This window comes from Photinus pyralis, unplaced genomic scaffold (genome assembly GCF_008802855.1).
Source record: "Photinus pyralis isolate 1611_PpyrPB1 unplaced genomic scaffold, Ppyr1.3 Ppyr1.4_LG2, whole genome shotgun sequence".
Taxonomy (NCBI): Eukaryota; Metazoa; Arthropoda; class Insecta; order Coleoptera; family Lampyridae; genus Photinus; species Photinus pyralis.
In genome coordinates this window covers 11,792,838-11,809,670 of record NW_022170403.1, presented here as the reverse complement: position 1 = coordinate 11,809,670, position 16,833 = coordinate 11,792,838, and the positions used below count along the sequence as shown (strand labels likewise).

The 16,833-nt window shown below is 36.2% G+C and overlaps 1 protein-coding gene across 1 annotated transcript in view; it reads right to left on the bottom strand.

The window, feature by feature from the left end:
- Nucleotides 1-288: 288 nt before the first annotated feature.
- The window catches only part of LOC116164214 (zinc finger SWIM domain-containing protein 8-like), a 34,882-nt gene continuing 18,337 nt past the window's right edge, over nucleotides 289-16,833 (bottom strand). The window contains exons 2-3 of the mRNA XM_031478358.1: nucleotides 1,754-2,005; nucleotides 289-644 (exon numbers count right to left, since the gene is read on the bottom strand). Coding sequence (XP_031334218.1) covers nucleotides 304-644; nucleotides 1,754-2,005 — 593 coding nt within the window. The 3' untranslated portion in view covers nucleotides 289-303. The remainder of the gene's footprint in view (nucleotides 645-1,753; nucleotides 2,006-16,833) is intronic.

Here is a 16,833-nt window from a genome sequence, read left to right as displayed (position 1 = left end):
CACCACCCGGTATAAAAGTTCTAGATATCTTTATTTTATTTTATATATTCGTAAGAAATAATTATGGTACAAACGGCGCCTCATACTTACGTCATGCAGGGGATGATCGGTATAAATGTGTCTACACAAATAAAGCCGCTCTACAACCAAAACGTGGTGAAAGTGAAAAAGAAAGTGAAAACGGGGAGTAGGTAGTAAATGGGACCGCACACCTTTTTGAAAATCAGTGCATCTTCTGCATTATGAATCTTTTATTTTATAATTAAGAATGCATTTTCCCGTTAATACAGTCAGTTGGAATGGTTAAAAGTTGTCAATGATTAATGAGGTAGGTAAGCAGACAGACTTTTTTTGGAAATGGTAATAAGCATAATCAATCTCGAAAGAAAGTAGGCTTACAACGTAAACAAAAAGCGATACGTAATTTACATAAAAAATAGAGTAAGTACTAAAAATAAAATCATGTAGTAAAAGGTTACTGACCCAATGGATGCGAGTGAGACAAACAGCGACTACATGTGAGCACCAATAAGCGGTAGAATTGCAGGTGCAATTACAAGATGAAATTCGACGCCGGTCGAAGGTCACAGCTACATTGTGGGTGCCACGAGGTATCTGGTGTACGCTGGCGGATAAATGAAAACCTGAAACAAAATATTACTTGTTTACATAAATCAATACTCTCCACAGAATTTACAACTACAGCGATTTATACACGTTTTAATAAATCTCTAGCACGAAGCGCTAACGCAAAAATTTAAGAAAATCCACAAGTAGGTGCTGCCGACAACCAACTTAAAATTAAATTTTGGAAAACTAATCTTATTGTGTAGTATTTGTAAAGCACACCCTAAAAGCAATGTAACGAAAATCAGAACTGAGGGACCTCCTCGCGGTCTGAACCAACTTCTGTGATTGAATGATGTTTTTATAGGAATGCTCGAGTCCCGAATTTTTGCGATGGCACCATGGGCATCTCGGAAACTGTGAGAGATAGGTGGATAGTTTAAATTTGGCAAAGTGGCGTATTTCGATGCTTGACAAAATGGCGTTTGAAACTGAAAGAATCCCGACTACTTTCGGAGATATCCTGAAAGAAACGTAATTTTGCAAAATCGTTTTTAATGAAAAACGGCCAAGTTTCTTATGGTCATTATGTTGTAAATATAAATTTATCTTTATCTGGAAGGATTTTACGTCTGGATACATAGCTGATACTAATTTGTTTTTTCCTTGTAAACAGACATTGAGAAAATTAGTTCAGTATTTTTGTCAGTTAACAAATCCGCGATCCACTATCCACTGAACGTTTGATTGCCCAGGAACTGGGATACCTTTAGTAATCATAAATGCGTATTTCCTTTCTCAGATCGAAGAATCTTTGGAGTACCTCAACTTGACCATTTGACTTCAGAATAATAAAGGATGTCACCATGGTCGGATTCATGTATTATTATTAAGCCAGTCGCATAAATGACGTTGTAGGGCCGCATGTTGCCGACCCCTGGTCTGGGTATTATTAGCAAACCCAACTTTTTGAAAGTCCATGAAGCAGTAAAAAGTAATAGCGTGAATATTTCGCTTCTGGAAGGTACCGCATGACGCTCTCTGGAAGAGATTGAACATTTTGCTCGATGCACACAGAGCAGAGCAGTGAATGAAAAAGCCCACCGGTAAAGGCCGAGCGTCTAGTAGGGACTTTCTGAGCGTATGATAAGCTGCGTTGTAAAATACATACAAAAAAATGACTTACCAATTTGTAGAGGATCTTTCACGCTATGATTCCGATATAAACTTTCACCTCGCCCGAACTCATCCGCCGATCCATTAGCCAAACACGAATACAACCGAATGTCCTCCTCGTTATCAGGAAAGCTCCAAAAGGCAATTCTTAGCTGTAGTTGTTCTGGAACGGGAGGATATACGCGTTCCACTAATTCGAAGGGGATATGAGAAGCTACACATTTTGCTGCTAATTCCGTTAACGATGGGACAGGTGGTTTATCTGAAAGAAAAATAACAAAATTTCATTTGACGGTTACAAAGAAACATAAAAGTATTTATATATATTTGCTTCGATTTAGAAATACTCGAGACTTTCAGTAAATACAGAAAATATATTTTGGTTACTTTGCAATTATCTCTTTTACGCCAGGATTAATTGTCAACGACAACTGCCTAAAGGTCACACGCGTTGAAAAATGGAGACGAAGCCACTGTGAATAGTTTTTAGCGCATTTCCACAAAAATAAAAAAATGCGCTATTGTGGCCACTTTGTCCGTCCGTCCGTCCTTCCGTTCGCTCGTTCGTTGAGACGCTACTAGTTCTTTATCTTAAGAGCTATTGTTCTACTTTTTTCGCTATTTGGTTCGTTATGGTGTCGAGGCTTGCACCAAGGAAGGAATTTTTTCTGCGTTTATTGCTAAAAAAGCAGAAGAAATATGATACATAGGCACTTGGAATAAAGGAAAATCTAACGCCAGTTTCAATATTTAGGTTTGCGCATGCGCAATGACAACTTTCTTATTTATGAAAGCATTGTAATGAAATTCTTCTTATAAACTGAAATTTAAGTAGCACGTCAAAAATGAATTGCACATATGCAACGCTACCTTTCATATTTGTGGCCGGATTTTTACGATTTTAACAGAAGTTGCATCTTACAAATGGGAAGAGAATGCAAGTGGAAATGCGCTTTTTGTAAATCGTTTTAAATTACTTTTTAAACTTGTTATAAAGTACAAACAAAATATAAGACCACTATACGACTACCAATAATTGAAACAAGACCAAAAAAGAGTCGTCCTGTTGAGATATTTTTATTAACTCTAAGATTGAGGACTTGAGACTAGCGTTGGGCAAAAAAAATCGATTAATCGATTATAATCAAACGATAATCGATAATCGGGTTTGATTATTCTATTAAATTAATCGATTAATCGATTATTTGATTAATCGGTTATTTGATTAATCGATTGTTTGATTAATCAATTATTAAGTAAATTTTAATTGATTATTATTAGCTGGATCATCAGTTTACGCAAAAAGGAGCACTCACAGCTCACAAGTATTATTTTATTTTATAGCGGATGTTAAAATGTCACTTTAAGCAGCTAAAATGAATTAAGATTGTATCATCAAAACTAAAGCACACCTCATCGGAGAGTAAGCTGCCTAATCATTTATTTTTAGCGCAGCGCATTTCCACAAAATAAAAAAAAATGCGCTATTGTGGGCACTTTGTCCGTCCGTCCGTCCGCTCGTTTTGCGACGCTACTAGTTCTTTATCTTAAGAGCTATTGTTCTACTTTTTTCGCTATTTGGTTCGTTATGGTTTCGAGTCTTGTACCAAGGAAGGAATTTTTTCTGTACCGCTTACAAAAAAAGTTATTGTAAAAAAAACAAAAAACCGTTTTTTACATGTTCCATAAATTTACACTTTTGCCGTTTATTAACGATCCTAGAGATCGTTTATAATTTTGCATTGCTATCTGTCGCCTGCCGGTTGGTCTCTCCGTCTGTTCCTTTTTCTGTCTGTCCATCTATCTGTCCGGTGAACATAACTTTGTTTTGTTCGATCTCGCTTTACATCTCCGTTAGTTATGAACTGAATTGCATGAAATTCAATATGGGCATAGCTTTACCATATTATACGCAATGCCAAAAGTTGATCGAATCGATTCAAAATTCACAGTGCCCTTTTCGCATCTCGACCATTTATAAACCGAATTGCAAACTTTTTTACTTATAAAAGTATTTGAATGAATTTTGATACATAGGCACTTGGAATAAAGGAAAATCAAACGCCAATTTCAAAATTTGGTTTTGCGCATGCGCAGTGCCAACTTTTTTATTTATGGAAGAATTTAAACGAAATTTGATACATAGGCCCTTCGAATAAGGGAAAATCAAACGCCAATTTCAAAATTTGGTTTTGCGCATGCGCAGTGCCAACTTTTTTTATTAATGGAAGAATTTAAACGAAATTTGATACATAGGNAACCGATTTGCAAACTTTTTTACTTATAAAAGTATTTGAATGAAATTTGATACATAGGCACTTGGGATAAAGGAAAATCAAACGCCAATTTCAAAATTTGGTTTTGCGCATGCGCAGTGCCAACTTTTTTATTTGCGGAAGAATTTAAACGAAATTTGATACATAGGCACTTGGGATAAAGGAAAATCAAACGCCAATTTCAAAATTTGGTTTTGCGCATGCGCAGTGCCAACTTTTTTATTTATGGAAGAATTTAAACGAAATTTGATACATAGGCACTTGGGATAAAGGAAAATCAAACGCCAATTTCAAAATTTGGTTTTGCGCATGCGCAGTGCCAACTTTTTTATTTATGGAAGAATTTAAACGAAATTTGATACATAGGCACTTGGGATAAAGGAAAATCAAACGCCAATTTCAAAATTTGGTTTTGCGCATGCGCAGTGCCAACTTTTTTATTTATGGAAGAATTTAAACGAAATTTGATACATAGGCACTTGGGATAAAGGAAAATCAAACGCCAATTTCAAAATTTGGTTTTGCGCATGCGCAATGCCAACTATTTTATTTATGGAAGAATTTAAATGAAATTTGATACATAGGCACTTGGAATAAAGGATCATCGAGCGCCAGTCTCAAAATTTTCTTTTGCGCATGCGCAGTGCCAACTTTTTTTATCTATGGCACCATTTAAGTGAAATTTGATACTTAGGCGCTTGGAACAAAGGAAAATCTAACATTAGTTTTAAAATTTAGGTTTGCGCATGCGCAGTTCCAACTTTCTTATTTAGAAAAGCATTGAAATGAAATTCTTCTCATAAACTGAAATTGAAGTAACACGTCAAAAATGGATTGCCCATGTGCAAAGCTATCTTTCATATTTGTGCCCGGATTTTTACGATTTTAACAGAAGTTGCATCTTATAAATGGGAAATGAATGCAAGTGGAAATGCGCTTTATGTAAATCGTTTACGATTACTTTTTAACTTGTTATATTATCACATACTAGTAGCACACAGCACATGCGACTATTTGAATTGTTCAAAACCGCTCCCTTTTCCACTCATGTGCAAGTGCATTGATTGGATAATTGATCTCTACGCTGTAAAGTGTAAGGTATAACTCTCTTAATTTTCACGAAACAATGTGGCAAGAGCTGTGTAGTTTGTACCATTCAGCCACGCCATCAGGGGGTCGTTTTGAAAAAGAAGTGGGTAAATTGAAAATGATTATAATGATGAAGTAGGTGTAAGTAATATTAAATGATATAAATAAATTGAGGTTTTGGCCCCCTTTTGGTATATTAGGTAAGTAGGTAGGCAACTATTTACGAAAACACAAGTTTGAAGTTTTCTAACCAAAAATATCACACCCAGTACCCATAGGCACGTTTTAGAAAGGGATTGCGTGTAAGTTAATATTTACTTCTTTGAAACGGTACTACTATTCAGACCACGTAAGAGTTTGCATGCTAGCTGCAGTAATTATTATTGATTTTGCACTCAAACTCCAAACAGCTGTCTAGGCATAATTCAACATGTTCTACCAAGTTTGTGATGTGATTACTCACGGATATGTAATCAATAGGCTACTTATTTATTTATTATTTTTAATAAAATTTTAAATAAGCCTTAAATACTTGAACATAATTGATTCGACAATGTTCGTTAAATGAGCACTTCCCACCATTGAATATTATTTATTTATATAGTAAGTTATTACCTTCAAGTCTATTTATTTCACTCTGTTACCAGAAACTTTGATTTACAATTTGGGTGCTACCTGAACAAGTTGGAATCCGAAATTAGGTACGGTACCTATTTAAACACACAGGTATTTAGTTTTTGTTTGTAATAAAAAAAAACATCTGGAGGGGTGGGGTGCAACCGAGTGTGGAACTAACTCAACCCGTAATAGTAAAGTAGAACTCTCTAAAGCTAGACTAAATCGATTTCTTTTAAATTTTCTGCTACTCATCGATTTATATGACTTCAGCATAAAAAAATTAATGTCGGGTGGCTTTAACCAAAAATAAATAAGGCATCTAGATGGAATTTTATAATTTAAATTTTTATTATCCACACAAACTGCATGGCGTTGGAGTTTAGACAACAAAACAACAGCTGATAGGCTACAGTTCAATAACTTTTCAAAGCGAGCAAGTGTACTACACAAACGGTTGGCCAAGTGGGGGATCAACAACTTGCCCGGAGGCGTTTAGGCAGACGTTGCACTATAAAAAAACACGACAGAGGGTTAGACTAGAACAAATGGAAGGTAAGGAAAGGTAGTAGTAGGTAGTTCGAGACGAAGGTGAGCCAGGTAGGTTTTATAAACAACCCCATGCATAAAACATAAAAGAAATCGTCGGCAACAAAATAACACTACATGCAGTTCAAAACAAAGAAATTATTTTTAAAACGGAGATATATTCAGTGCAATGGCCATACGAAGGACTATTTTTACGTTACAAGATGCACCGAAACAAGTTTGCTTTCTCATTATTAAACGTCTAAATTTATTCATATTAATAATTTCGGGAATTGGACAAATGTTACTTATTTATGATAGGTAGACTTAGATGTCTGGGGGTATGATGACCAAAAGATGTGCCTGGTACAAATAGCGAATTTTTGTGTTCGTGCATAGGTGTAATTCATCTCGTAATTAATTATCTAAAAATCACTCTTTCTTTATTACAATGTTCACCAAAATAATTGTTAGTCTTGGTGATGAGCATTGCAACAATTCTCGAGTGAAGTAAGGACATAAGTAATATAAGGATCGGTAATCGGTATACTTTTCCCTCGACTTTTCTCGAGAATGTCTTCATTTGCTCTACTTAAGCAACAATCTACCGATCCTTCCAAACAATTGCAATAGTTTTTAGTGCCATACCATGCAGATCGTAACCCGTTCTAACGCTATATAATAACTGATGTGTAAGTGTAACGATTGAGAATGACTATCCGTTGTCTGCCGGATCACGCTGTAAAGGTAAACAAACAGTACACGGTCTAATAGCCACTAACATTTTGCTACATGATACATGTTATCTATTAGCATTTTGTCCTGGGTTTGTTTGTCGGTCCAAGCTCATGCTGTAATGCTTTATTGCATGGTTTATCATAATATACCGCACATACGAATGATTTCGACGAAATTTGGGATCTAGAGATCTTTGAACACGAAAGTAAACAGTTTCTAATAATTTGGAAAAAATAAACTGCAAAGTTTGTATTGACCCAACTCCGTACGAAAAATTTCAAATGTTTCCAAAGGCACAAGATGCAAGTGCATATAATATGAAAATTATATGATTGGGTGGGGGTATTTTAGGAAACTTTCGTGAAAGTGCCAGATGCTGTGAGGATATTTTGAGGTAGGTAGGTTTGACTGGTGATGCATTTAAATGTGGACAGACGTTTGCGCATATACAGGGTGTCCCAGATGGAGTGAGATTACGTGAGTTGGCTTAAAAGGTATTTAGAAAATACTATAAAACATGCGTGTGAAGTTAGCAGCCAGAATATTGCAGCCAAAATGCCGAGGACGATCGAACGACCAGTGGCGTCGTTTACCATAAAAAACGAATGTGTGCATGCGCTCTCGCATAATAGCCATTTTCCAGCTGCTAAACTAAAATTCATTTGAGATCCCTCCCTTAGGACCAATATAAGTGTCGCTACTCATGTTCAGTTCACCAGAAAGGGCCAACCAAATCCTCTCATCGATAAGAATTGTGAAAATTAAAGAAGAGTTGATTTTATCTTTCATGGTATTCTAATCAAAGGTCTCAACAAAAGGAACGGTTTTCTGCCAACTACTACCCTTCGTTCAGTTTATCCATTAACTGGCTGTATCTCAGTTACCTTTGAGGATTGAGCACATACTTTCAGGAACTTTTCTGCTTAAAATGAACAAATCTATAACATATTAACGTATGTGCCATTCCTCATGAAACGCTCTGTATATTATATCATATTTTTAATAATTTTGAAATGACGTGTATCTACCGTCAACCATATTTATTGATTGGTATCAGTTGCCATGTGTTATTAAAACTATTTAAAACAAGTTTAAAAACTCGTTAGGCAACCATAAATGACGAGCGTATTTTCCTCCTAATAATATTAAGGCTAGGACCAGGAAAAAATACCGGTAGGCAAGAAATCCTTACCCCATTTTTGAAATGAGGCGCCTATCGTCGAAGTCTATACATAGTTTAATGAAAAATAGTGAAGCGTAATACAAATACAAACATAAATGCTTTCGTAAATAGCATTGCGCATTGTCTACATTAGACATTTCTTTGCATATACAATCATAAATAAAACACACAGCATGTGTAAACAGTAATTTTGAAACCGGTATTAGTTTTAGTTTTATTCAAGGTGCCTACATATGATATTTCATTTAACTGCTTTCATAAATAAGAAAGTTGCCATTGCGCATGCGCAAAACCAAATTTTAAAACTGGTATTAGATTTGCTTGTATTCCAAGTGCCTATGTAATAAATTTGATTTAAATGTTTCCGTAAATAAGGAAGTTGGCAATTGGTGTTAGATTTGTCTTTATTCCAAATGCCTATGTATAAAATTTCATTTAAATTCTTTCATAAATAAGAAAGTTGCCATTCCGCATGCGCAAAACAATATTTTGAAAACGTCGTTAATTTTACTTATATTCGTAGTGTTTACATATAAAGTTTCATTTAAATATCTTCATAAATAAAAAAGTTAGCATTGCACATGCATTAATCCAAATTTTCGACACTGCGCATGCACAAAACAAAAAAATATCGGTATGCACGGAATCCTTGGACCAAGCCCTTTCAAATTAGCCAGTGGCGTAACTAGGTAGGTGCCAAAGGTGCCGCGGCACCGCGCTCTGAAGGCGGGAGGGCGCGCCAGAGGCGCTGAAGTACCGAGGGCACTAAATCGGGATGGGCAGTACGTGGTGTACCGTATAGGCCAGAAAAGCCAGCAAAAGACAAGAACGGCAGTTAAATTCTAAAAGTTTGCTAAAGTCGATTACGACTGAAATATAATGAAAACTAAATTTACGCTCCTTTAGGATGAACGGAACATTGTTAAAAAATGAAAAAAAGTATCAAAGTCACCGTGTGAGATCCAATGCATTTTTGTGTGGCAGTACCTTTATTAGCCAGTTACAGTGGTAGGAAAAGGCTGCAGATTTAAACTAATATTAATAATAATAATACTTTATTTGTGGTATATATAATAGTCTGTATTAGTGTGACCAGCGTTTGCACCCCTATTCTAAGACGCAATCATTTCTACGACTTGTACCCTATGCCATAGCTAAATTTGACGCGAGAATTGAAAACATTATCTCGAACATTATAAATAAATGTATTTCTATTCTTCATTGAGTGAAAGATTTCGTTATTCAAAGCATCTTTATAAAATTCGAACGGGTGCAGTGCTTTTAAAATTTTGTGTAAAGTTTCTCTCAAAAATGTATGTTTTATTAATTAGAGCTCAATGGTAAGTGATAAGGCCCCAAAATCTGGTAGGGCGTCAAAACCTGATCCGGCACCGCTTCGAAAAATACCTTGTTACGCCAGTGAAATTAGCCCCATATCGTCCAAATCGGTTCAGTGGTGTAGAAGGAGTACGTGTGACCCAACCCAAGTGCGTATCAAAAACTGATACGGGAAGTTAGAAAGAGCACACAACTTTTGTTTTGACTTTTGTTTTGTACATCAAGCAAGACACGTTTTACGTTTTCCCAATTACATCGGCGCTTAATTTTTACCTCGGTTTTTATTTACGGTTTCAAGCTCTTAGCCTTCCTCCGACACTCAATTTTCTAGACGTCCGCGTCCGCCCCTTTGAGAGTACCCTCCTCCACCACCCCGTTCTGCATATTTGCACTGATAGTTTTGACGTGTCCAGACGTTCCACTTATCCTTTATTTCGAAATACTGTTTCGACTTCTCCGGAAGATTCATTTTGTCTTTGTGCGTATTTTTTATTCTTAAGAAATGAGCTGAAAAATAAATAACCCGAGGACAAACGGGAGCATTTGGATAGATTCAAGTTGAGTAACAACAAGAAGTTTTCTATTTCGTTGAATTGCTTTAAATACGCAATATAAGTATTGCACCCTTCCGTCCATTCCGCTCAGGACCTATCCTAGCGAGAAATTTCATTTGTTTTGATATTGAAAATCAGAGAGGTGTTGTAAATTACTGTGTGTTATTTATTTACGTTGGCATAATATTCTGAAATTCTAGAGATAACTCAAAACGCCTATTTTGTCCTTTAGTTAGGTAGATATGAAAACAAAAGGGTCGACAAAATATGAGCCTAATTAATAATTGAAGCGAATTTATCACGATTAGGCAAGAGTAAAATAATTGCGAAAATTTAACTAAACAAATTCAATTTTAAACCTTTATTGTTGATGGACACTTTCATTTATTTTTATAATGGTGATAAACACGAACGTAACTACTTAACTAATATGTTTGTACATATCCTAAGCAGGTGAATGTCGTAATTTAGGAATACGACAAAAAGAAAACCTAACACGATTTATTGAACATTTGTTAACCTAGAAACTATTGAACGACGGCAAAGGCGTCTATTGGAAGCTTCTATTTTTAGTATTTTCCTCGATATTCTCTTTAATGTTTTGTCAGCGGTTGATTTTTTCGTCTTGTTCCACAACACAAAAAGCACAACTTCCTATTGTTTAATTTGTGACCCGGCACAGCGCTAGAAAGTACCGCATTTTCGAGTTGTTTTAGGTTAAATCAGATTTATTGCAAATTCAGATTTCTCATGTTCCATTTGAGGTCGTATCGTACAGTACCAAAAATCCAGGAGACACTTCTGGCTCATTTTTCAGAATCAATTCAAGCAGTAGATTCATGAAACGTGTTACTCAATTATGCAACTTTTCAGTTTATGAACACAAGACTATAATTGAAATAGGTACCTACTGTGTACGTGTAAAAAACATTTACGGTCAGCGTATGTAATTATTGCATGTATAAACAGACCTACTTAATGTTTAACGAAAGGTTTTAGAAAGTCGATGTTTTCAGAGAAAGTGTGTTGGGCATCCCGCGTGGATGCAGTGATTTCGTATATCTATATGAAATGGAAAATTAAATGTTTGTGGGTACAGGACGTTAGCCTTTTCTTGCCTCAGGCCGTGTCTGTCCCATCCGTCCGGTATATGACCGCTACCGTCTCATCACCTCTTCTAATGCTGCAACTTGTATCCGAGATTTTTCACATTAGATGAGCTGACAATGCAAGTTTCGGTGATTCTATAAACTATAAAGCCACTGCAGCTCATTAAAAATATCCTATTTAAATGATTAACCACTTTCAAATCTCTATCATTACATTACCTTCTTTCATTGTCTTCCCTTGTTTGTTACAAAATTCTGTTCCCCCTGTAAATAGGAGTCAATATGACTTGCGTGTGGGTTGCGCATCATATTACACCTACCTACAACTTTCGAAGTCGAAAAGTTCACTATTTCAATTCCTGTTTTAACAAAGCTATACTGTGACCTCTATACACCTTTAACAATTAACAGCAAGAGAAAGTGAAATGGAAGGTTGGAGCCAGTTTTTTGACAGTTGGGGAACTCGGAGTAAAGGTCGAGGTAAAGATTCTATACTTCATTTTTTCGAATAAAAAGGAGTTTAGCTACTTTGCATTGGTGAAATGGAATGGAAGTCATTCCAAGTTTGCGATTAAACTTACTGACTCGCGAATTTGATGTAGCTTATACATGTTTATAATTGTCCAATTTAGTTTAACGATCTTCGATACAGCATTCGTTCTTTACGGGTACCGTCAACAACACCTGGTACCGGACTTCCAAACCAGTGTAGTGTACGAAACTCTACGAATATAGTGGCCCGAAGAGGTTTCAAATTTAGATAGACGATAGCGGCTATAAACTCTAGAGGCTAGCGTCACTAATGGCCACAGTGCAGCGTCTCATTTTGCGATAGAGTGCAAATACCAGTAGAGAAAAAAAAACAATACGGAGAGTAACAGTGACGATGAAATTTTGTTGAATAATTTTGCAGTATAGTTTTTACTACTAAAAGGAAATAGGAAGTGCAGAGTCCACGATGTTAACAAAAAACACTATTACTCAATGCAAAAAACGTAAACAACATGGCGAATTTTATCAATTATTTATGAAATTGAAAAAGCACCCGGATCGTTTTTTTATTACATTCAGCAAGTCGCCTCGCTACCCTTTATCCGAACCTGAAACCTCGCCGCTCCACTATGTTCCTACCACTGAAAAATCCTGCTCGCCGTTGCGTCGCGTCGTTGAAGCGTTCACCACATTCGCCACACGGGCTACACCTAGAAGTGTCAGTTTCCAATTTCGAATGATGTCCGTGTCCGTTGGTACCTCGGTTGGTACACAAGAATCTCACGATGGAAGGTTTCCCTCAGACAAGTGTAACTTTGGAACCACTACCGAACAGAGTTGGCCCACAGGGTCATTTGTTTAAACTGGGTCACTTCATACTCTCTTCAGTTACTCAGGTTGACCCAGTGACCCAGTTTGACCCAATTTCACCCAGTGACTTAATTTGATCCAACAACCCAGTTTGTGTCACTTCGGTTCAAGTGTACAGATTATGAAATAAATGAAACTGCTGAAAATAATACTCGATTGCTTGACAAGTGCCATATCTGTGACACCGACAAAAAAAAATTTCCATTTAGAGCTTACCATTTGCTTACAAGGTTACAAGAAAATCCCTAATGTGTCAATGTCCATATACATTATTGTGTAATTTGTGTGGAACTGGAGAAAAACGATCTCTATTGTCTATATACAGGGTGTCCCTAAAAGATCCGTACAACGCGCTACCAGGGGTTCTTGGTATCAAAATAGGACGATTTAACCCAACTTACCTCTATCCAAAAGTGCTTCGGTAAGGCGCTATCTACCGCCAAAGATTAAAAAAAATCGTTATTTTTATTTTATCGGAAAATGGTTTTGCCGATTAAAATGAAATTCGGGATGTGAATGTCTAATGTAAAAAGGGTCTTTGTGATATCATGGTTTTGATTGTAGTTGCTAAAATACTGGCCATCCACATCTGAAGAGGTCTAAAACTTTTTAACTACTATTTTGACAGTTCTGAATTTTTAGACACTGATAGACAGTTTACTTGCAAGCATTTTTTGTCTCTTGATGAATATCGCTATCTGTGATGGTTTACGAAAAAAAAAAAATTTAGGCATGATGTGATGAATGGCATGCACCATACATGCGATTGTTCCTCAAAAAATCAGAAGATGGCTGTGAAATCTTAGAGTGTCGTAACGTTTGTTTGTTGTTTCTTAAACTTTAACAATTTACGTTTTTTTTTTGCGACCATTTCCACGACAGTATCCAAACACTAATAGCATATCAGTTAACTCTACGTTACTGTATTGAAAGGCCATATTACAATTTTAACAATGAAATTTTAAGTCTTCAAGCAAAATGTAAATTGTTAAAGTTGAAGAAACAACAAACAAACGTTACGCCACTCTGTTTCACAGTCATCTTCTGATTTTTTTAGGAACAATCGCATGTATGGTGCATGCCATTCATCATGCCTAAATTATTTTTTTTTCGTAAACCATCACAGATAGCGATATTCATCAAGAGACAAAAAATGCTTGCAAGTAAACTGTCTATCAGTGTCTAAAAATTTAGAACCGTCAAAATAGTAGATAAAAAGTTTTAGACCTCTTCAGATGTGGATGGTCAGTATTTTACCACCTACATAGCAACTACAATCAAAACGATGATATCACAAAGACCCTTTTTACATTAGACATTCAGATCCCGAATTTCATTTTAATCGGCAAAACCATTTTCCGATAAAATAAAAATAACGATTTTTTTTTTAAATCTTTGGCGGTAGATAGCGTCTTACCGAAGCACTTTTGGATAGAGGTAAGTTGGGTTAAATCGTCCTATTTTGATACCAAGAACCCCTGGTAGCGCGTTGTACAGACCTTTTAGGGACACCCTGTATACATTGTACTTGACATCAGACATGACTAATTATTTGTTATTGTTGCCATTGGACTGAATTGGAATCCTAGGTAATAAATTGCGCCAAACTTAAAACTTAAACTGAAGGCGGAAACACATTACTGTCACGTCACGTGAGCTCACGTGCTATCACGTCAAGCATACCTTCGCGTGATGTCACGCTAGGAGACACACTTGTGTGCGCTCACGGTGTCGCGCGGTAGCTGTCGTTGCAATTTAAGATTTGCATTTAGTCATTCGTAGCGATGAAGCGAAGTAGAGATTCTTCGTCGTCAAGTTCTTCAACGGCTTTATGGCTCAGTGGTAGAGCGTTGGGCTATAAATCCGGAGGTCGGGTATTCGAACCTGGGTTGAGGTCGACGGGTCATCCGCAGCCCGGAATCAATGTACGTTTTTCCGGAATACACGGGAATACGATCGGAATGATCGGGAGTAGTTGGGAATACACGGGAATAAATCGGAATACACCGGAATAAATGGGAATACACCGGAATACATCAGGAATAATGTTATTTCCGTGTTACAAATGTTAATTAATCTCAAAGTTAATCCACTAGTGTGGTTAATGTTCAGCCAAATTTTTATGGTTAGTGTAACCTAAAAGTATGATCAATAGTTTTGCTCTTTTATTACCTGCTAGTTGACTAAAAATATACGAGTTCCTCTTTGTTCAATTCATAGAAAGGGGATTATTAGGGACTAGTCTTGAAATTCAGGGAAATGACTCATCCTTGCAACAATATCTTACTGTTCTATACTTTAGCAAATAATGCATTTCTTTGATTCTTCATATAAATGAAATGTTTTCTTTTTTTCACATGTACAATGCGTTCATTCCATTCTGTAAAAACAAGTTTAAAAATATTGTGTTAAATAGTCTGTGCTTGTTTAATTCGTAATTCGCGGTAATATGTTCAATTAAAAATCAAAAAGCTGTATTTTTTTCGATTTTTCTTAATCACTGATTAACAAATACCTAACCGAAGCAATACTTTTAGCAATTGAGAGTGTCTATGTCTGGCGAAATTCGCGAGGTATTTTAAAATTTCATGATTTCACAAGTTTGTGAAAAAATTAAAAATCTTTTTAAAAAATTCTCGAAAAAATGATAGAGACGCCAAAAAACTTGGAATGTCTATAAGTCCAGAAAATGAAAATTTGTCTCACATCAATTGCGAATGAAAGACGTACGTATGATGGACGATATGGTGCAGGTGCAGGTTTCAAACGATAACAACTCTGATGACGATTTACTACCTACAACATCGACTATAAATCCCGATTTGAATGATACTACACCCAACAGTGACTCCGAATTCGAAGAAGTAAAAAATGACCTGTCATTATTGAAGTCTTATAAGGATTTGCGTCTGAAAGATTATGGGCTTGTCGAAAAGAGCAAGGTGAAATCAAGCTCATACTTAAAGATTAAAGTCAATGAGAGGAAGACAATGACTGTACGAAAATCATCGTTATGTTGGTTATTTACTGATAAACATAAATTGTCTTCTGATAGAAATATAAGAGTAAGGAGTATGAACGCGAATTCTTCAAAAAACGCAACGAAAACGACTCAACTTCGGACTACACAACAGAACATCTCAAAAAAGAAGCAAAAGTCTAAATCATATGATAAAATAAGACCGAAATCAAAATCAAGGAAGAAGGATGAACTCGAAGAAAATGAAACATCCATTGATGGATCTTCTAGCGATTCCAACGATGGTACAGATTTCTCGGTCCATAATGAGAGCTCCGACGTTGACCCTTATAGTAACTTGGAAACCGATGACGATGACGATAACGAAAAAATGGTATATGATGCAAACAATAAAATTATTGAAAGAGAAAAGTATTATGCAATATACTACGACAGCCAATGGTACCTACGAAGAGTGCTGGGTATAAACCATCGGAAATGCCAGGTAAAATTTTTGCAATCAAAACTCTATGAATATGAATGGCCTAAAAAAAATGTAATTGAGGAAGTAGACGAAGAATTTCTATTTTACAGTCCTGTATCTTTGATAGGTACGGGCCCCTTTACAATTAAGCGAACCGATTTTGTTTCGTTTTGAAAACAATATAAGTTGCTGAAAAAATAAAAAAGATTTTGTCAATTATTGTAGTTTTTTTTTAACCCAATGTTCTACATTCTATCGAATGTATCCATGGACATACCTCGAAAGATATAGATTTTTTGATCTGCTTATGTACAGTTGACTGCATGGGAATACATGGAATACTTCGGAATACAGGGAATACTTGGAATACATGGAATATTTCGGAATACATGGGAATACTTCGGAATACATGGGAATACTTCGAGATAAGTGGGAATACTTCGGAATACAATGGAAATACCAGGAATAGTGAGTATTCCCGGAATCAATGTACATTTTTTTGGATGCGGATGACCCCTCGGTTGAGGTGCATTTTTCATCTGTGGCAGAGTTGGGAATTACCTTAGACCAGTTTCGAGCATTCTGCCCGCTACTCCGGATTAGGTTTTCCTGCAGTTTTTCCTAATTCGTAGGTAATACCGGAGTAGTATAGAACAACTTACGATCGTCTGCAGAAGCACCTCTAAAAAAGCAATTATGCGAGTCACTCTGTAATTGGGCGCAAGCCTGTCGAGGGCCCAGAACAAGAGAGGTATAATGAAATAAAATTTAAAAAAAATTCAGACGAGGAAGAGGATATAGAAAACGGTGGCTGCTTTTACAGTTTTAATTTTTAAGATTCTACCAATTTCCTCC